Genomic DNA, 21,762 nt, shown 5'->3' with positions numbered 1-21,762 from the left:
AGGACAAGCTGTCACTAGCTCTTTGGGTTTCAGGAAAAGGTTTGGGTGTGAAAGGCAACAGGTCCAATCCAAGTGGGTACACAAAACAGCCAACTCACTGACAGTGCATACGCATCACCCCAAACTTCTTGCCTCCTGCAATCCCTGCCGAACAATCATGCACAGTTAGTTTGCATAAATTGCTCCTTATAGGAACAGGGAACGTGGACCAGAGATCTCTGCAGAGTCTGGTGAGACTGCGGTTTCTCTAACACAGTGGCTGTCAACCTTTTCAGACTACTGTACCCCTTTCAGGAGTCTGATTTGTCTTGTCTAGTAGCCCAAGTTTCACCTCACTTAAAAACTACTTGCTTACAAAACCAGCCATAAAAAAACCAAAAGTGTCACAGCAGGTGACTACTGAAAAATTGCTTCCTTTCTTATTTTTACTGTATGATTATAAAATAAATCAGCTGGAATATAAATATTGTACTTACATTTCAGTATACACTATATAGAGCAGTATAAGCAAGTCACTGTCTGTATGAAATTTTAGTTTGTACTGACTTTGGTAGTGCTATCTTTGTAGCCTGTTGTAAAACGAGGCAAATATCTAGATGAGTTGATGCACTCCCTGGAAGACCTCTACATACCCCTGGGTGAGAACCACTGCTCTAACAGCTTTGCTGGGCCCTGATCAGATCTCTCACAGCCCTGTTGGTTGGGGACCACTTCAACTCGGGGCTCAGGTAATTCCTTTACTCACCCATCTTTTTAGGGAGCAGGTACACGTCTTGCTTGTAACGTCCCTCGGGAGCATTGTAGAGCTCAATCAGAGCTAGAGCCTGCAGAGATCAGAAAGGATAGGTCAGTCACCAGTACAGAGCTCACCAACAGCATGGAGCCAGAGAAGAGCTGACCAGAGGCCAGACCATGACACGTGTGGATGTTGTGATACTGACGACATGTAAGCACACAAGAATAGCCATATGCAATGCAGGACAGTGAGGTCCAAGGTCTAGCTTTTGTAAAAACCCTTTACAATACTATCCCTGATAAATGTTTCCCTTTGGAAGATAACCTCCCCTCCTTGCTGTGTGATTCAAATACTGCACGATCCCATCCCTGGTGCTGGAGAACCAGAGAGAAACTGACTAGCATGTTTTCAGTGCCCCCAACTGAATGCTAGGTAAAAATACAGCCCTCAGACATGGTGGAAAAGTAAATCAGTGATAAAATTATCTTTTGTAAAAATGTAAGGCTGTTAAGTAACAGACAAGGAAATTCGTTTGAAATGGACATTCATTTTAACCTGACAGTGTCCCTTCGAAAGAGAAATGACCAGCTCTGCAGCTGATATAAAGCTCCCTTGAAGTCACTAAAGCTCCACCAATTTATAGCAACTGGCCCAAAATGCTGGCGTTGTACGTGTTCCAACTGGCATGAAGTAACTCAGCATCAAGGAAAAGGCGTGCAGCTACTGTAACACCAAAACTCCCTTCTGCAATGCCCATGGGTAGAGTTTCGTTTAAAACAAGTTTAACCATCTGCCACTTCTGGATTTCCTAGCATATTGCATTCCCTGCATTTCTCTTAGATCGGGGCAGGGACTGCCTTGATTTTGTGTATGGCAAAGAGCCGAACTCATAGCTGTATGTGTTTATAAGCCTGTTTACAGAGGCAGCCATGTGCCAAGAAACGCAAGGGGTGGTGGTGATGGCTGTCCATTCGAGGTGATTTTGCTACCAAGGATGATTTAAATCATTTTAACCTCAGAGCCACAAAAACACATTTGAGAATTTATTTGACCCAAAGAAAAGTTCAAAGAAATAAATGCTCTAACAACTTAAAATGCAAACTCAAGTGGTTGAAATTTTGTATGTTACAGAAAGTGTCTCCTAATGCTCAGCGGTTATGTCGAACCCCAAGACCGCACGAGGCCCGGAAACACTAACGCCCACACCTCGAAATACAGCATTAGGCAAGACAGGCAGGCGTTGATGGTTCTAGTTACGTACCTGAGTGGTGGCTGTGATAGACAGAACAAAGGTGGGAACTGTTGAACAGCTCAGATTGAGAAGACGACCCTAAAATGACAACAGGATGAAGACGCTGAGAACAGTGAATTCATTACACTGGGGAGGCCTAGAGTTATGAAAATGGGGGATTTTTTTTTTACCCCCAATGCTTCAGATTCACCCATTTAGTCGGGTTACTAGTTGATGAAGCCAAAAAGGCCAAACTTGTTACTGACTCCTCCCAGGGGTCCACGCTCCATATCTAGTCTCACTCCCTGGGGCAGGGGCAGGTCATGCTCTCAGCCCAGCTATTTGAGAAGGTGAAGTATCCTGCTACCCTGGAGGCCCTAACTTCCCACCCAAATGGTTGAGAGCAGTTCCTGTCCTTAGCTAAAGGTCAGAGAATCGGTGTGGTCCTGACAAAGGGAGAGACAGAGTCTCTGTGCAAGGCCTGTGCTGTGCCCAGGAAGGTGGGAGTGACCAGCTGGAAAGGGAAGAGAAATGCAGCGTTTTGTAGCCATTGGGTCCTTCCCAAATCAAGACAGATATTGGGTCTGGCTTGCATGGATGGACAAGAGCAAGCCAGCTAGTAACAGTGTTGCTGAGAGACCAGTATATATATGATAGGTAACCCTGCACCTCTGAGAAAAATGAAACCAAGAAAGCTCTGTGACTGCAGTAGTCCGTGGTTACAGGGTCCCCCCAGACTCAAAGACCTTCCCAGCCACACAGGTTGCTCTGTAGTTACTCTATAGTCTTTGTATTGAGCTACATCCCAATCTCAAACCAGTGCCCGCAATGTCATCTCCTGGGCTGCAGAAACTCTACGAACAGACACAGGACCCCCTGCAGTGTGATGCTTTAGCCCAGATGCTCGGCTGCAGCCTCTCTGGCCTGACTTCCAGAACATACCTCGGCCAGCAGGACCACTCGCTTGCCATCCGGCCAGATGACGTGGTCCACCTGTGAGCGGACGCGCTCCCAGGTCAGCTCTGGAGTACGGAGACTGGTCTATGAGGAGAGAAACAAGCAGGAGTCAGTTACCTGTGATCCAAGACAAGTGGGTCCCAGTGGGAAGGAGGTAACCCAGGAGCATGGAGGATAGGACTGTCAGGAGTAGGTTGGTAGGCAGTCTGGGGCTAGTCTGAGGTTAACAGTGACCCAGAGGCTCACTGCTGGAAAGGGTGATGGGGCAGGTAAGCAACAGAGACTCACCACATCAATTTCAGTGTTGGAATGGCCCATGTTACACACAATGCAGCTGTTCTTCATTCGGTCCAAGTGTTCCCTGGTCACCACATTCTTATTTCCTATAGAGAAAGAGGGGGAAGCTAAGATGAGCCCAAACAGCTGTAAATTGTGCCCCCCGATCCCTCTCTCTATGGCAGGTGCTGAAGATTTCTGCCCCAAAGCCAAGCGCAAGGTTCACAGGCTCTGCCAGAACACAACTGGCTGGTGCACTGGGCCCATATGCACTAGGGCAGGGCTGGCTGGAGTGCTTCGCAGCAGAGGGGTTATGCTTTCTGCTGACCAGAGGGCCATGGGTGTGGTCTCTGCACATGAGCTGGTTGTGGTATTGGGGAGATCAGTTCCTAGTGCCTCTTCCCAGGGTGAGCTCCCATTGGTGGCTGTGGAGGATGAGGTCATCCAGGCAGCAATGAGAACACAAAATGGCAAGAAAAAAGTGCACCCCCTACACTACAATGTCACACTTCCCAAGGTAAGGGGGAGTCCCTTTGACTCACCTGGATGCACTGAGGACAGCAGGTGAAGCTCACATTTTGACACCAACACAGCAGTGGATTGGATTTTTCCCTCACCCTCCACTCCAGTTTTCTCCCTTGTATGCTCATGACTGCCCTAGCTACGTTAAGTGCCTGAGGAGACCTGCTCAGGCATGATCGGCTCCTTCCACAGGCTAAACTAGCAGAGGAGCTGCTCTAGCTCCCCACATAGAGGGCAGGGAGTTTTGGGAGCCCAAGGTCACAAGTTCTCCCCCCCACGTTGCATGTGCAATATGTTGACTGAGGTGTCTAAGCACAGGAATCAGTACATCTTCCATGCACAATCACTGGAGCCCATCACCTACTTTCTGATGTGCGTGGAGCAGGGAAGTCCTATAGAGATTCCTGTTCTGAGTACACAGGCCCAGGAACAGTTCCATGGAGCTTGAAGCAAGCATCACCCCCACCTTTCCCCACAAAACCCCATACCTGTGCAGGTTATGACCACATCCACCTGGCGAATCACTTCATTGAGTTTCACCACCCGGAAGCCGTCCATGCTGGCGAAAGGAAAAGGGCAGAGTGAGAAGATGAACCGTAGCACCCCCGCCTGCCTGCACAGCACAGCCTGGAAAGGTGAAGCCAGGAGGGAATGCAACAGACTAGCTAAAAATCTACCCTGATCAGGTAACATCAGAGTAGCAGGCTTCCCACCCACACCCTGAGTGCAGTAAGTGCAAGATGGACAATGTGCAAAGGGGCCTATGTGAAAGCTTGTGGTTGTGAATGCCATGGCTAGTGAGAGAGACCTGGGAGTGGGCACCCAACATGGCACAGAGCATTATGGAGTCCCATGCCATTCTTCTATCTCAGCTAATGTTAAGGCACCTAGGTGTCTAAGGCCAGTTGGATGTCCTGGGCCAAGGATACATGCGCTCAAATGATGGAAGGTCCCCGAGAGACGTATACTTCTCATGAGACTAGCCATGGGTTATGAGGTTCCGGATGGAGGAAGGATTTTCCTGAGGAGCCTGACTTCAAGTCAGCCCTCCGATGAAGCTCAAAGACCAGACAGACAGTAAAAGGAACAGGTGCTCACTCAGCAGCATTTAACACTTCATCTCTTACCAGGCTTGGAGCGCACAGATGGGGTCAATCTCTGTGATGTTGACTATGGCTCCGAGGGCTTTCAGAGCAGCGCAACATCCCTTCCCAACCTGCAATGCAATGAAGAGCCTCCAGACACAGGACCCAGTAGGTCCCCATGGACGAGTTGCACCTGTTTGTTTACACAGATAGCAGCGCTACGAGCAAGATTCTCATCGCAGACACCTGCCAAATGCCAAGGTTCAGTTCAAAGCCTGGCTCAGGAGCACGAATGTGCTGCATCAGCTTTACAGTATGCATGGCAAGAGGCACTTGGCCCCTCACGGCCCAGTCTTCCCTTCCCAGAAGTGTCATTCCAAGATCACCTGCTTGGCATTCATGGCCTAGGCATAACATCCAGCAGGTACAAGGGTTCAGAGAGGAGAGATCACAGCTAACTTTTCTTTTTAAAATAAATAAATGCAGACCTGGGCCAGGATTAACCTCCAACTGCACTTTAAAAAAAAAAGGAGAACGTGGGTATGTTTGTAGCTTTGTAACAGACCCCCCCCATTTTATTTAGCACATGTATGGGGTAGTCAGTATGGCCCCATAGTTCAGCTTCTGGCATCTTGTATTTAACATGGCAAAGCCGCCCTGAGGGACTACAGCCCCCAGCATGCAATGTTGCAGCTTACTCTGAGCAGACAGGCAAATTACATGCAACCCTCGAGTCCCTGGCAGATTGCCAACACCGCCTTTTGGTTGGGCAAAGTTTGGGCTCCTTTGGTGTATAAACAAATTAGTACGCATATTCCTGGGGAGAAGAGCATTTACTGCTACTACCAGGGCCTCCACTGCAGTGGACACAGCTTGTAAGGTAAACACACATACACACAGCATGTGAACGGGACAAGGTGTCAGATCCCTGCTTTGTGCCGGCTCTTCCAGAAGGATTTACAAGCAAGATGCACGACCCCTGCACCGCCCTATAAACGTACATCCAGGAATTCTGTAGACATCAGGGAGTTTCAAAACACTCAACAAGAGAATCACTTCATTATAACAGGCCAGCTTTATAAAGCCAAGATACAGCAGTGTGGGGCGCAGTCAGTCCAGAGCTCCATTCCACACCAATCCAATCACCATTACCCCTATGGCTCTGACACTGGCATGCAAGAGCGTTACCAGCAACAACTGTGTTGAAATAGCAATTCAGACAACTCTCCAAGCAAGCTGGGAAACAGAGAGACTTTGTATATAATGTCTCAGCAGCTTCTAGCAAGGCTTTCCTGCACAAGCACAACAGAGTGGGCATCCATCTTCTCATGATTTGAAAACAATTTCCTCCAGGATCAGCAGTCAGCCATGCACTGACATAGGGAAAACTGTCTAGAGAGACACTATTTCCTTCTATTATGTATGAACTCTTCCTAATGCTCCTACTAAACCTTAGGAAGGGTAAGAGGTCATTGCTAGTCAAAGACAGATAATGAACACTGGGGAAAGGATGGGTCTTGACTATGCATCAGGGAGAGATGCTGCTTCATGTTCGTACATGGAACTCACCTCACCATAGCCACACACCACCACTTGCTTCCCTCCGAACATCACATCTGTGGTCCTCTTTAGGCTACGAGACAGAAACAGACCTGTGTTGGGATTAGTCAGTCTCCGAGTGTTCCAGACAGAGCAGTCTGCATGGGGTGATACTCCAAAGCGACAGCCCACCATGTGACCAGACACCAACACTCAACTAGGACACGACAGAGTCTGATTTAAACACCCCAGAAGCCAGAGAAAGACCAATCTATCAGCACAAGTTAAAGGAAGGGAAAGGCTGCGTATCCTGAAGGATCAGACTCACCCGTCCAAGATGGACTCTCTGCAACAGTACAGGTTATCGAATTTCTGTTTGGTGACAGAGTCGTTGACATTCATGGCTGGGACACACAGTTTCCCAGCCTTGGACAGCTGGTACAGCCTGCACGGAGAAAGGACACCTCAGAAACCATTCCATTAGACAAACTAGAGATCTGCACACAGCAAAGCAAACAGGATCCGAATTAATACCATGCCCCCGAGAAAGATGGGACCACTGTAACCTCCTAGCCTAGCACTAGTGATGGGGAGCTGGTAGCCCGGGATGCAAACTGCAACAGAACATACAGCTCCACAGCTGCCCAGGTTCTCAGGACAGATGCAATCCAAGGCCAAATGGGTAGAGCAGAGGAAATGACTGCCGAGCTAAAGCATGCACCTTGACATCAGAGCTTAAGGCCCTTTATGATTTTCTGTCATTTCCTGGAGGCAATCATAGTGCATGTGTGAACACTGAGGGTCAGGGAAACCTGAAGGCCTTACCTCACATAACCAGAAAAAGTACATTGACTGCTAGTCTCTTCTAGCTACCATGCAAGAGCAGATACCATGGAGAATAAAAACAGCAGCAGCTGCCTGCCATGAGCAAGAGAGTGGTGAAAGGGCTAGATTCTGGCTGTCCCTGGGTCCATTACCTGTGCACACCAGTCACGCTCTCCTCTACGATGCCACGGATCTTCTTAAAAACATTGGGATATTTCTTATAAACCCAGTGGGTCAGATCTCCACCATCATCCAGGATCTAAGGAACAAGCAGAGACAAGCAAAGGACATTCAGTCCTTCCACTGCCAGCAAGCCAGGTCACTGTCAGCTACAGAAAAGCCCCATTAAAATAGGATTTCTGCTCCTGGGTTCTATTCCCAAGTGAGAGACTTCTTGTGTGGTTCTGGGCATGTAACTTGACTCAGTTTCCCCTCTGTAAAATGGGATAACTACTGACTCACAGGGGGACTGGAAGGGTTGTTTGTATACCACTTCCAATCTTTGGCCTGAGAGGCATTAATAGTATCTAAACATTGCACATGCTCACCCAGGAGCCGAGAAGTCTATGCCCAACTCAAAAGGTAACCATCCCAGGGGAAAGGCTTAGACACAGCTTTGCTTACGGGCTTGTTTCCTAGGTGAGGAAGCAGATCCCAAGAAACTGGACTTGGGGGGACAGGCCACCCCTATGAACTCCATGCGAGTTTTATAAGACCCACAAGTATGGCTCTGCCAGGATGTATTGCTGAGGTGCGGACCACAGGGACTGGTTTGTACTCCAGTCACTGAGTTAAATCAGACTATTTTGGGTGTGGCCTAGGCCCCAATACATATAATATCTATAGGCCTTTTGAGACTTCTGCCTAGTCATACACCCTGCAAGTCTCCTGTCCTCCCCACAGCCAGTTTACCTCGGCTATCTAGCCACAGGCTCTAAAACACAGCATGAGCAGCACACAATCTCTGGGAACTCCCCTTCCTGACCAGCATTCAGCCCCGTTCTATGCAGAGGCAGAAAAACGCTCCACTGATACACCCAGGGACTGGTCATAATCTAATCTATTTTCCATTAACAGCTCTTGGAAACCAAAGTAGTGCTGGGGGGGGGGGGGGGGGGGGGTGAGGCCAGGCAGTGGAATACTCTGTGTGGAAGGAGCAGAGGAAAGGCTGGGAAATCCTCTCATTACCATGTTGGCCTGCCAACCATCCATGTTAACACAACGGTCAATACACCACCAGAAATCATCCTCCGACTCCCCCTTCCAGGCAAACACAGCAACACCTAGGGAGGAGACAAATAAAGACATTTGCTGCTGCTCCGTTGGGAGGGAGCTGAACGAAGCCAGCAGACACCGCGGGCCGGGCCTAAGGCCTTGGCTACACTTGCAAATTTGCAGCGCTGCAGAAGGGTGTGAAAACACACCCTCTCCAGCGCTGCAAATTGCGGTGCTGCAAAGCGCCAGTGTGGTCAAAGCCCCAGCGCTGGGAGCGCGGCTCCCAGCGCTGTACGTTATTCCCCACAGGGAGGTGGAGTACGGACAGCGCTGGGAGAGCTCTCTCCCAGCGCTGGCGCTTTGACTACACTTAGCGCTTCAAAGCGCTGCCGCGGCAGCGCTTTGAAGTGCAAGTGTAGCTAAAGACATGCAAGATGGTTCCTGTGCTGCTGAACTCCCCCGGCTCCCTAAGTCTACACTAACATTGCTGAGAAAGGTACAGCTGAACAGAGGTGAACAGCAAGCTCAGTCAAGGGTAAGCCAGTGGTATAAACTTGCCCTGAGCTCTTGGCCCACGTTCCAGTGCACGGTTGAATAACCATTGTCTCCCACTCCAGAAATGACTGCACTGACGTGGTGGACAAAGTATGATTCCTACACCCAGACTGTAAAGTGGTTTGGGATTCCTTGAAAGGCACCAGAGAAATGTATGATGAAGTAAAAGCAACCGCCTCTGGCTTGCCAACTAATTTGGAATAGGCAGGAGCAGAGATGGCGCTGCTAAGCTGTCCAGAGTATCCAAACTTGCCCTTTGTTTAGGGGTAATCTAGTCACGCCTAAGTAGTCCTGGAGCTCTGTGGACTCCCTGGAATGTTTCTCCAGAGGGGCTGTGAAGTGGCAATGAGGAGTCTGGGTGAGCACGGTATTTACAAAAACACTGGCAGCGCAATGCAAAACCGGCGTAAGTTGTGTTTATCTCTCTCCTCTCTTGCTGCTCACACAGTACTCACCAGCCTCAGCTAAGGCAGCAGCCACCTCGTTCTGAGTGGAATAGATGTTGCAAGCAGACCAGCGGCACTGAGCTCCCAGCGCACACAGTGTCTCAATTAACACCTGGAGACAGAAGCAAACCAACAGTCAGCCCAGGAGGAAGCTGTAATAGCCGTCTGGATTTAGGGAACTCCAGCACAGAGCAGGAAGGGGACAGTGTTACTCAACCATAGACCATTTGCACTGAAGAGTGGAAACATCTGCTGATTGGGATCCTAGAGCAGCCATATTGGAAAATGCAGCTGCAGAGCAGTTACATACACCCACACACACCCCTCTAGGAAGTGTGAAAATGGGGACAACTTGCTCATGTGTGTTTATGCAATATTGAAACACTTCCTCGTATTCCCCCAGGGCTGAGAAAGTTCCCAAGATTATCCGCACAGATAACAGAGAACAGGAAAAGCCAGTCTCTGTTCTTCCTCCTCCCTCCACCCACAAAGCCCTGAGCCCAAGGAGTACTCACCGCAGTCTGTGCTGTAATGTGTGTACAGCCCACTATTTTAGCTCCAGCCAAAGGTTTCTCTCCCTGGGCCCGTTTCCTGAGTGAAATCAGAGCAGACATGTCTGTGAAAGGAACAGAGGGTTTTTAACGAGGTCTCTGTCCATCAGTGGTTATTCTCCACATAGGCCTCTTTGCCAGGACACCAGGCCAGCTCCTGCCCCCCTACCTATCCATCTAGTCAGACTGGTACACACCCAGGAACAGAGTGGGGCGTTTTTAAAATGAGTATTTAAGGTAAGAGCATATTATAATGTAGTCCTTCCTCCCAAGACAGTCACCCTGCAAGTACCTTTACAATGGGAATTTTTCCATTTTCTGTGGCTTGGACAATGGGTGGGTGGGTAGAGTTTGAAGGCACATCCTTCATCATTCCCTGAACCAGCCAAGCTCCATCAAATCCCACTTTAAAATACAAGTCACCACTTTTCATGAGATCTAAAGAAATGGGCCTGATGGTGCCACCAGTTTCTCTTTCTGGAAAGTGCTTTGAGATCTTCACATGTCGAACTTCCCCATCAAAATCCATCAGAACATTTCTGCTGCTCACAAGACTGGGTACTTAAAACCCTGCCTGGCTTGTCACTAACACACCACCTGTCAGAGGAGTTCAGTTCTTTCCTACATGGCTTGCTGATGCCTCAAAGAGAACATCAAGATATTTGCTGACCATAACTGGAGATTTGAGGATATGCCCTGGTTTGGTTTATGGTACCAACCAGGAATACAGCCCAGTTGGCTCGGAAGACATCCCATTACCTTGTTCAGCTATCTCAATCTCCCGGCGCCCGAACTCTGCCTGCTTGATGTTCTTCACACAGAAGTTGCTGCTGCCCTTGGAGTTGGTTTGCTGTTTCTCTCGTGGGGAGACCTCATCATCAGAACTGTCTGTGTAGGATGCAGCTAAACCAGGAAAGAAACACAACAGGAGAATCTCAGAGGCTCAACAGGCCAATTACCTTCTACCAGCTGCGTTTTTAGTCAGTTTCACTTCCTGTCTGTCATGAGCTAGCATAAGGCTGCAATGTCTATGTTGCCAACACTGCAAGGGAAAACAAACGTCTAACAAGAACTTTGCATTTAAATTCTCTAATTTCTTAAAGGCAGCTCTGTTAACAAGTTAATCATTCATGAGTGTAAATGCCAACATGGACAAGGTGGTTTTACGATTTAGCAGAAAACTAATCGTTCTATAAGTGGAGCTGCTTTGTTAAGATTTTCAAAGCGCCTTGAAAATGGTCAAAACAATGTTAAAGGGGTTGTTTTGAGTTGTGAGAAGTCTCTAACCCAGCAATAGATTGGCTTTAATTGCACATTAGACAAGAGAAATGTTCTTGTTTTCAGGATGTCTGGTCTCATTGCAAAGCCCACTCCAACAGCGAAGGTAAGGGCCACTCAAAGTGTTCAGGATGTAACAGAATGCGGAAAGACCTGTCAGTTTCAGGTGTTCGCACGGGCTTTTGAGTCAGCACCTGGGGAAGAGGAGCCATGGCAAGACAAAAGCCTCTCGGGCTTAGTGAAGAAATGTGACCAGTATCCAAGCTGGAGGCAATCCCCAAAATTGTTCGCATACTGCACCCCACCCCAAGCCCCGCTGAGTGCTTCCAATCCCAGATGGGAGGGACTGTAGTAGGGAAACCAGAGCGGGGCTAGGCACACACTTACCAGAGCTGTAGCTGTCAGTGGAAGATTGCGAGATGGAGCGAGACAAGGACCTGCGGCCAGTCTTGGTTGGGAACTTGCTGAACTCCTGCATGTCATCCGCAAACTGGATTTGCTGAGAAGTGCAAAGGAGTAAGAGCTAACAGCAGAAATTCGCAGGAAACGCTCTAGTGACTCATTCTGCTCTGCCCATGGGCTCCTTTCTCTGTCCCCACTGCTGCAGTAACAAAGGAGCATTACACAATGTTCCCTTACCAGAGCTAACAGCTCTGCCTCAGAAGGAACCAAAGTCACACTTTGCTCAATAATGGCTATACTCTCTTCAGTCATCTCTGTCAGCAGCAGGTTAATGCAGATTAGTCACCCGACACCCCAGGTTAAGCAAGGATCCAGCATACTTCCCTGCAAACCTTGAAACATCTCTTTGAACCCTTCCCAGGCTCTCTGAGACCCAAGCCGAGAATGGTTAGAGTAATCCTTCAAACAGAACACTGGGTGATCATCTCTTATAGGCAAACCCGCTGGTGACAAAAAGCACAGGTGTCACTCGTACAGCAGATTACGCATTGAAACTAAAGCTTCACACTGTGCACTGATTTGGTTAGACTGGGTAGCAAGTGAAGATGCAATGGCAAGAATCAGGGTAAAAGGGAGATATTAGCTGGATCAGTGTGAACAGGGCCTCAAAAGACATTTACCCCAGGAGGGAAGAAGCATCCCGTGGACTAAAAACACTGCAATCCCAAAAATTACATTAAAGGAGGACCTGGCACACTAGGGTAAAAGCTGAAAAGTAAGAACATTTCAACAAAAAGCAGTTGACATTGTATTAATGTTCAGTTTCCTCTGCTATTATTACAGATGTTTCAATTGTAATCAGAGCTCTTAGCTGGCCTGTCCTTCCACTTCATCCAGCAGCGAGACTCAATTCAGGACTCTATTGCCCGCTATCTCATAAAATCCTAGTATGAGAGGGGAATGAAAGTGCCAGGGTTAGTCCCAAACTGCTTCAGAATTCAGCTTTTGGAACATACTGTATGATCAGAGTGAAAACATTCTTGCTCTGTACCTTGAGGTGATAAGGAAGATGTGAAAGGGAAATAAGTGTAAGTTTTGGGCACAGTATTTGAAAATCTCTTCCCCAGAACCTCTTTAAATGGGAAATAAAACTGGCTTTGAAAAGCCAGTAAATACTGGTTTGCTTTTGCAACCTATAGAAGTGGAGCATAGAGTCCCATATATGATGATAAACCCCACAAAGCGTTCCCTGGTCCTGTTTGACCCCTTCATTGATTGTGAGGCATGTAATTTAACTGTACCTTTTAGCAGGGATGAAATATCATCCTGAGTGTAGATTAACAAAGCCCCCCACTGAGCCAGGGCGCAGCACAGTTAGAAGAGAGTCCTGAAGAGAATATTAAAAAGTTGAGACAGGTGGTATTAGGGGGGTTCTACACAGCAAACTAGACCTGCAAAACCATTAAAACCAAAAGCTTCCTTGGATGCTTTCAGAAGCGGGGAGATACAAACTGAGACGGACCTCAGGGGTGGGGAGGAACAAATGTTTAATCCAAGGTGACCCACCCCAAGGAGAACTTGTCCACCCACTGAGCCCAAATACACTTCAGGCCAGTGAGCAGCTGTGCTGCTCTAACCAGAGAAATCCTGCAGGAAGCACTGCTAAAAACCAAGTGTACAACAATCTTAATCTGTTCACAGCCAGATTCCACGGGAATAGGCATCTTAGGTGCTCAGATACCATGGTGATGGGCATGGTATAAGATATGAAAAGAACAGAAGTAGCGAAGATAAACAGTAGCAAGGGTACATGTTGTTGCAGCTGAAGTGTTCGTACCAGGGCTGACATGAGGGACTTTCCCTGGGGAGGCCCTGGTTGAAAAGGGTTTTAATCTGACTCAATATATCTGAACATCCCTCTCTCAATAAGTGGGAATACAGGAAGAGCATAACAAGGACAAACACCTGCAAGGCTTGTTTTCCTAGCTTGGGAGATGTGATCAAAATGATCAAATGACCTTATAGATCCTTTGTAACTAACACTGTCTCAATCCCCTAATAGCAGCTAGAACGAAGACTGAAACCCGTCAGCCAAGAGAGGGAGGATGGTCCAGTGGGAAAGATGCTACCCTGGAACTTGGGAGATGTGGGTTCAATTCCCTGCTCTGCCACATATTTCCTGGGTGCGCTTGGGCAGGTCACTCAGTCTCCATCTGCCTCAGATCCCCCATCTGTACAAAATGGGATAACCGCATGGCCATACCTCAGAGGGGGGTTGTAAGGATAAATATCTAATAGGTACTTATCTGCCCTCATCATAGTACTTAAATGCCTCTCAATCATTAACGCATTTACCCTCACAACCCTCTATGCAGCAGGGCACTGCTACTATCCCTACTTTACAGATAGGGAACTGAGGCAGAGAGGTTAAGTGATATGAAAGAAATAAAATACTGTGAGGCGCTACAGTAACGGGGGACAGACTGATCACTGTCACTGTCATACAGGAGACACTTGAGCAATTTATTTGCCATCATTACTCAACTGCCAGGCTTATTGCTCTGTCCAGGACTATAACTTACAATGAATAGGATTTGAAGCAGTGAGAGAACCTTGTGATAAGATTCCTGAAAATGAAATCGACCCTCAAGTAGGTACAGTTACTTTAGGATGCCTTCTTGGGAACAAGTTCTAATAAATGACCGTACAAGAACAGTAATGGTTAAACATGATTGTGGCTAAACCATGTCATACCAGTTTATTCTTGTCAGTATGGACAGACATCATGATCAAATTCAAGGCTAAAACTTGGTTCCTTCTAAGAGGATGCAGGTTCTTTTGAGGTGACTGGAGGAAGGTCGTTGAATCGGGGCGGGGCGTGGGGGAAGAGATAGCTCAGTGATTTGAGCATTGGCCTGCTAAACCCAGGTTGTGAGTTCAATCCTTGAGGGGGCCATTTAGGGAACTGGGGTAAAAAAACTGTCGGTGATTAGTCCTGCTTTGAGCAGGGGGTTGGACTAGATGACCTCCTGAGGTCCCTTCCAACCCTGATATTCTATGAATTAGGCCCTATAGTTTGTTTACATTAGGGATTTTCACCAATAGTTTTCTGTCACTACCACTGTGGGCTGTATTGTGGTAGCAAGAGCAGGAGCATTCGTGAAGAGAGGGCTCCTTTGGCCACTGGAGTTTTAATCACCACATTGTCCAGAGCCACTCAGTCCAACATCTAAGTGACTATTTGAAATGCTAGTGGACACCAGCAAGTCTTCTACAGTCTGGCTCCCACTGCTACTATCTGAGTAGAGTTGAACCTATGCTAGCAATGGTGGGAATTGGACAACAAAAGCTCACTCCTTACCAGGGTTGAACCATGGCGGTTTTCTCCACACAAGCAGGGAAAACAATTTGCCCACCATTAAGTTATACAAACATATTCAGCATGGTGGTTTTTAACAGCCAGGGCTTTCAGGCTAGTAGACAGGGCTTACATTTACCACATGAAGTGCGTGCCACCTCTGTTTGTCCATAACAGACAAGGGCTCAAGGTAAAGTAATAGCTAGAGCCCTGCAAATCCGTGGACCATTTTTGCAGATCGCAGATGGATGAGGAACTAAATTTTATATCTAAACCGCCGCAAATCTGCAGATGCTGATATCTGTGGATCGGACACAGAAACAAATTTGGTATCCACACAGGGCTCTAGTAATAGCCATTTCAAAATTCCATGCTATGTTCTTGTAAGTTACCTTGACACTGCTCTTCATAATGAGTGCTAACTTTTAAGAAGGAACCCTCAGGCTAGTGAAACAGTAGTATTGGCATCCAGAAACCAGAACACAATCCACTTGCACTAGAAGCAGATTAAGACAATCTTAAACCCAACCAAGGCGGCTGTATGTTTTAAAGCTGTGATTGCAGAAAGTAACTTTTTTTAGCTTGCTCTTCCTTATCAGGATTGTTGCAGTTTGGTATGTCCTCGAGTCTGGATTTACCAGCAGACATCATGTGACGTGCGTGCAGTAGGATGAATTTGGTTTACTGGAGTAGTTAAATATAGTTTACACAGTTTGCTTTTGCAGTTATTTTACACTGATTTATTTTAGGTGGAAAATAATAAAGAGGCCATCACAACAGCAATGTCCTAGAATATTTGGTTACTGACAGATAAAGAACAAACAGGTAGAATTAGTGTACTCTGTGTGCAGATCAGGAGCTGGCAGGCTGACAATCAGATGTTAAAGAATGCACTAAATTTTCAATCCAGGAACAGTTTGTTGGACTCTGTTCATGGCCTGTTGCCTGCAACAATCTTCCTCAAAGAAGGTGTGGGGTTTTTCAAGCTGATTGGAGGGGGTATTTATACACAACATTACTGACATATCTTTAGGGAGAAAGATTAGCAGCTTTAAAAATGCAAGCTCCCACTTCCTACAAGAATTTAAAACCAAGATAGGAGGGGGGTGCCCCCCAAAGCAGCTGCAGACATTAAAAAAAGCTTAAAATGTTAGTTTGAGAATTTTCTTAGACTGAGTTAAAGGCAGGAGAGACTTTCAGGGCTGGGAACATGGGAGGAGAAAAGCATATACATGTACTTTGTGAAAAGAGCAGGTAACTGCTTCATTTTGTCAGTCAGTGCCTGGCACATGCATGAACCATTGCTTCTGAAGTTCTCATCCCCAAAATCATCCAAGTTCACTGTAACTATGGCATGGTCATCAATAGAGTCATGGGAAAAGCCTCTTTCTAGTCCAAAAGTGATTTCAAATTCAACCCTCCTCTGCATGAATATTCTCTTGAAAAAAGCTTGTTCGGGATTTGACCAGAAGCAGGAGAGGTTACATGATGGTCTATCACTAACCCACACAGCCCCTTTGCAGTCAACAATGCTGCATGGCTAATCCCCACCAGTACACCCAACCCCTTTTTCCCCCATTCCTAATGCTGCCCCCACTGGCAGTTCCTTTGCATCATGTTGTAGGCAAATGCCATCTTCATTCTCAAAAGGGTTCCTTATCTTGGCATTTGCACCAAGATTTTTCAGTTCTAAAAAGGTGAGTTTGGATCCAGGGAAATTGGTTGCTAAAGAAACCAAGTGCTGAATTAACCACAGTAATCCCCGGGCCGGCTTTAACGGAGCTCATCTGAACTCTGCAGCTTAGCAAAATCTGCCCCGTCTAAAAATATTATCAAACATTGCAAGCAGCTTACTAATCAAATGAATTATTCCAGCATTAAACCCTCTTCAAACCCCATCTGCAACAAACTAACAGGATGTTTCCTGACTGGCAGAGAAGGGGGCTGGGGAGGCGAGTTTACCCAAGCCAGGGTAAGAGCCAGGTCTGACTGCACATTCAGTGATGTCCTCCAGTTAATTCTAGCCATCCTACTTGTTCATGTGCTGGGCTCTCTAGCTGGCATTAAGGGGAAAATCCTCTTCATAATCTTTCAAACTCCAATTACATACTGACTGTGTAGAGTCTCTCCTGTACTGCACTGCTGTGGAATGCAGCCACCCTGGCCCCCTCCTTTGGATGGGCTAGCTTTGCTTGTAAGGCTCACAAGCCAGCTAGTCTGGTTTTTCCCAGAGAGGGCTGGAAAGCAAGGCTATCCACCTTTTCATTGTGGATACAGGCAGCTTCGGGCTTCCAAGGCCAAAAGCAATCTTTAAAATGTCTTATTGGAACCCAAACTTCTCACTCTGCTGGAAGTGGCTTTTCCGACTGGGTGGAGCACAGCATTTAATAACAAGGAAAATATTTTTAATCCCAGCACGTCAGTGCTAAGTAGGCAGAACAACGCAATACTTAGCTCTTACACAGAGCTTTCTATGAATACAGCTCAGAGCACTTTACAGAGGAAGATCAGCATGGCCTTCTTTTTACAAATGGAGAAACTGAGGCACAGAGAGGGGAAGCAACTTGCCCAAGGCCACCCAGAAAGACAGTGGCAAAGTCAGGATCAGAACCCAGGTCCACTTCAGTGATCGATCCACTGGACCACACCAAGCTCTGTTCTTTCGGGGGAGGGGGGGTGGGGTTGTTCTGCTAAAAAGAAAGATTCTCATCTGTCAATGTTTAAATCTGTCACAGTATATTTAGAAGTTTAGTATGAAGCATTGAACAACGTTTATAGGCCCCGACGAGCATAGGCAGACTTCAAGTGCAGGACTGGGGCCTTAGTTTTAATTACACGTGTCAATAACTGAAAGGTACAATTCCTCGCAATCAATGAGACATAGTAGTTCCACTGTATTTCAAGCAGTTCCAATGCTTTCCAGGTATTTCTAAGTGCAACAATGCAAACGGTATTTAATTTTGCTCCGTCTATGGCAGAAGGACAGAAGACAAAGACATTCTGACCTCTCCAGATACAGTGCTGTATCTTAAGACTGAAAGGTCAAAATGACCCCCATTCTCCCCTAGCCATTTGAAACTAATGCTGGAAACACAGGTCAGCTATGCTATTAGATACTTCCATTCTTGGTCATTGTGCGGCTGTGTTACCGACCAATCTCAATGGCACACTACAGTCTTACTACAATGTTAACTGCTTCTGCACTGATGGATAGCCCACAGTGTTCATGGGTAGGCCACAGCCTAATCCAGTGCTGTATTCATTCATGGTAAATCTGGATCAGACAGATGAGTAAAATGTCCTTAGTTTTTCATGAGCATGACAAAAGGCAAGCAAGTAGGTTCTGTACCTGGGCTGGTAAGTTTCTTTGGCAGTTTTACCTAGCTGCTCAAATCAACCAGCAACTCATCAGACTGACACCCCCAATTCTTCCAGTAACAGTCACCCTTCATGGGATTAAAAGCCATCTGGATTTTGTCCCCGATACATACTAGGGGTCCTACAGTTCTCCGAGATTATGAATGCATTTAGTCAATTAAATCACCTTTCCTGGAACAGTGGGCTACATTTGTGCTGCTGCATGTAACTTCTGTACAGATCTAATTTTATACACATGGTTCTTATAAATGCACCCAGAAACCAACCCCAGTGCCCGTTCTCCCAGAATAAACTGGAGTTTAAGGGAAAATACAAACCGATCCCAAAGCACCAATTGCGAAGGGGGGAGGGGGAGGGGCAGGATTACCCTCAATTACTAGTATCTAGCAAGTCTGAGCGAGTTCCATACCGCAGGAAAAGTGCATCTACAGCAATTTCAATGACTGGAATGGGGGAAAATAGCCAATGACAATTTAGCAAGAGGGGAATTCAGTGTTTGGACAAGGGTTTTTAGTTTTCACATCCGTTGGCTGGCTGAGGTAAACTCTACAGAGGCCCCAGGGCAAACCTCAACCTGCTAACACAGGAAAACTAAATACTGCTTTGGCTACATTAGGATGCTACCATGTGATAAAAAGCGTATTTTCCTGGTAAAGCCAACACCTACGGGATAAATTTGGCTGTCAGTAGGTTCATTACTGGTGATAACATGCTAACCAGAAAGAACCCTGCTAGTCTGTCATAGCCCAGGCTGCTTTAGTGTGGCTGGGAGACCCCCCACCCCCCAAAAAAAGTGTTTTTTTTCTCTTCATCAGCTGAGAAAATGCCATCAAGACACAAACGTGGAATCTCAAAAACTTCCTCTATAATCGCTTGTCAGATTAATCACAGCAAGAGTACACACAAAGACTTACAACATACAGCACCAGATTGACATCGCCACCCAGGAGAAAATGGGTCTGCATGTCATTCCAGGACTCTGGCATTGCCAGTGAATTAGGCACCTTCTCCACTTGCTTGAGAGAACAATGCAACTGCTGCCCCAAGATCAGAGATCCTGGGACCTTTCCTCTGGAGGCTGCAGGAACCCAGCAACAAAGAGATCAGGACACAATTGTGAGCACTGTGTTCCTTGACTTAATCTGCTGGCCCTAACAATAGCTCGGTGGATCTGGAGACTGTTGGCTGCACATTTTGCTCTGGAGGTCACATCCATGATGCCTGGAGACTACCTGTTCTTTTACGTGTTATTTTTTCATTCCAAAACTAGGATTGTAAACTTTATCAGAATAAAAAGCTCAGTATCAACCTGCATCCATCCTCTTTATGACACAAAGCCTGGCAGCAAGCTTAGAAAACTGCAGATTTTATTCTGTAATTCGTATTTACAGTTACTGATTTTAACAGGCCTGGAAAACTGTCTTGAAATGCTACTGCTCCCGTCAGTGATTAATTATTCTACAGAAAGATTATTTCCATGGCATGATTTCCTCCTGGGAGGTTGGAATTGTTTTCTCGTAAGCAGCAGGCTTTCGCTGTGCTTGTGAGTTCAGAAGCTTTTAAACGGTGATGGTTTGAATTCACGTATTTTCGGAAGAAAATCATTATGTTTATTAACTCTAGCCACAAGGAGGAAGGGAAGGAGGAACGTTACTATTCATTTCAGGCATACAAGCGCCTGGTGAATCCTCAGACAGGCAGACATTTGGCTGCTATGCAACTTCTTTTTCTAGGTCAAGAACAGGAGCAGACTAGCAGGTTAATTCGTGGCCATCTCCCATCCTCCAACGACACCATTACGCATACCAGAGTAACCAATTCTCAGGATGTAGATCTGAGATCATCCTAACTCCACTTCGAATGAGAGTCCAGTTAAAATACTATGTGTCAGGCACTCTGTGCATAGTCACCTACTGTACTTTTCTACTGGTGGTTCACGACCCACACCTACCACTGATCCATCTTGCCCAGGTGAGTCTAGTCCTCCAGGTAATTCCTGCCCATGGCATGTCCCAATACCCCTTACATGCCCTAACAGGGACTGTCTCTCTCTCCAGAAAGCAGTTCATTAAATACCATCCAAGTAAGGTCAGACATGAAGTATCTATTGCTAGGTTAAACCAATAAAAATTTATCAGCTGCTTTCTTCCCCAGTCCTGAAAACAGGGAACTATAACTTGTCACAGAGCCCTCAGAGTTGTTGTTCTCTGAATGGAGGGGGCTGGTAGCTTCACGTGGACAGAGCACCCTGAGAAGCCTCAATAGCAACTCGTTATGGCACAGATCTTTAGTAATTTTCCTACTCCAGACTCTTCCAGGCTAACTGCTGGCATTGGGAACAGGAACTGCAGCTGACCCTCCTTTGTCAGTATCAGTGGGAGCCCTGAATGGATGACACTTCCATCCAAGTACCACAAAGCTGGTTTAGTTAAGGGACAAGTACATGAAATATTGCTTGTGCTGTGCCAGGGCAGCATTCCTGACCATTAGCACTTAGCCATACCCGCTCTCCCCCCGAAAAGACTGAGCTGCTCGCCAGTGTCCTTAGGCGCACTCTGCCCTAATTGTGGAGCCGGGGTTACCCAATTCTGTTTTCCCACAACCTCCTGAAGGAATCATCTGGATAGTCCTTACAAGTATCTGAGAATGCCCTGCTCAGACAAATCACAGCCAAAGCTAGGATGACTGCCTAGCAGTTTTGCAATCTGGGGCCTTCTACTGCTCCACTCCTAATAGTGCTAATTCTAAGGCACACTTGCCATTTCAGACACTGGTAGGTCTAGGTGTTTAACATGAAGGCCTACTTGCTCTGATTTTGTGCCACTGCAACTAAAAGCTGCTTAGAGACCTTCTAAAGACATTCACAAGAATCTGAAGCCCAACAGAGATTAAGATGCTCTTCAACGAAGCAGGCAAGTTACAAAGGTTGATGGGGTGAAAAACGGCTTCTGGTTTTTAATCGTCATATAATGATACATGTGAAGAGGTGGTTAAGGGAATAATAAATGGAACACAACATTAAATAAAATAAATGTGATCTTAAGGGTCTGATGGTTAAATAGTAACTGAGAACAATAACAATTACTGCTTTATAACAAACTTAGGGTCAAAGTAACTCATTCCTCAAGGAGCATAGGCAAAGTTTTGCCACCAAAAGGAGAGATAAAATATACAGCCCTTGGACTCTGGGAAGGATTTTAGAGTTGGAGATTGCATAGATTATATGTATAGGGATCAGTTTTTAAAAGTGTGCCTGAAGGTTAAACGCCCAGGCTGGAATTGTGAAAGGAGACTGAGACCTCGCCTATATTCAAAGACAAGCTGCAACTGCAGGTTAGAGTTTAAAGCAATTTAGTTAAATTAGTGCAACAGTGTAGGCCAACTCCTAATCTGATTTAAACTCAGCCT

The 21,762-nt window shown here is 46.6% G+C and overlaps 1 protein-coding gene across 3 annotated transcripts in view; it reads right to left on the bottom strand.

Moving 5' to 3' along the window:
* The window catches only part of AHCYL1 (adenosylhomocysteinase like 1), a 44,622-nt gene that overhangs the window by 5,530 nt on the left and 17,330 nt on the right, over positions 1–21,762 (bottom strand). For all 3 annotated transcript variants that reach the window (XM_045014662.1, XM_045014661.1, XM_045014663.1), the window contains exons 2-15: positions 11,604–11,715; positions 10,698–10,841; positions 9,903–10,003; positions 9,397–9,499; positions 8,360–8,454; positions 7,324–7,430; positions 6,675–6,791; positions 6,377–6,440; positions 4,850–4,938; positions 4,211–4,281; positions 3,213–3,307; positions 2,910–3,008; positions 1,998–2,066; positions 746–824 (exon numbers count right to left, since the gene is read on the bottom strand). In XM_045014662.1, the coding sequence (XP_044870597.1) occupies positions 746–824; positions 1,998–2,066; positions 2,910–3,008; positions 3,213–3,307; positions 4,211–4,281; positions 4,850–4,938; positions 6,377–6,440; positions 6,675–6,791; positions 7,324–7,430; positions 8,360–8,454; positions 9,397–9,499; positions 9,903–10,003; positions 10,698–10,841; positions 11,604–11,715 (1,345 nt within the window). The remainder of the gene's footprint in view (positions 1–745; positions 825–1,997; positions 2,067–2,909; positions 3,009–3,212; positions 3,308–4,210; positions 4,282–4,849; positions 4,939–6,376; positions 6,441–6,674; positions 6,792–7,323; positions 7,431–8,359; positions 8,455–9,396; positions 9,500–9,902; positions 10,004–10,697; positions 10,842–11,603; positions 11,716–21,762) is intronic.

This window comes from Mauremys mutica, chromosome 4, assembly GCF_020497125.1.
Source record: "Mauremys mutica isolate MM-2020 ecotype Southern chromosome 4, ASM2049712v1, whole genome shotgun sequence".
NCBI lineage: Eukaryota > Metazoa > Chordata > Testudines > Geoemydidae > Mauremys > Mauremys mutica.
This window is presented reverse-complemented; position numbering and strand designations above follow the sequence as displayed.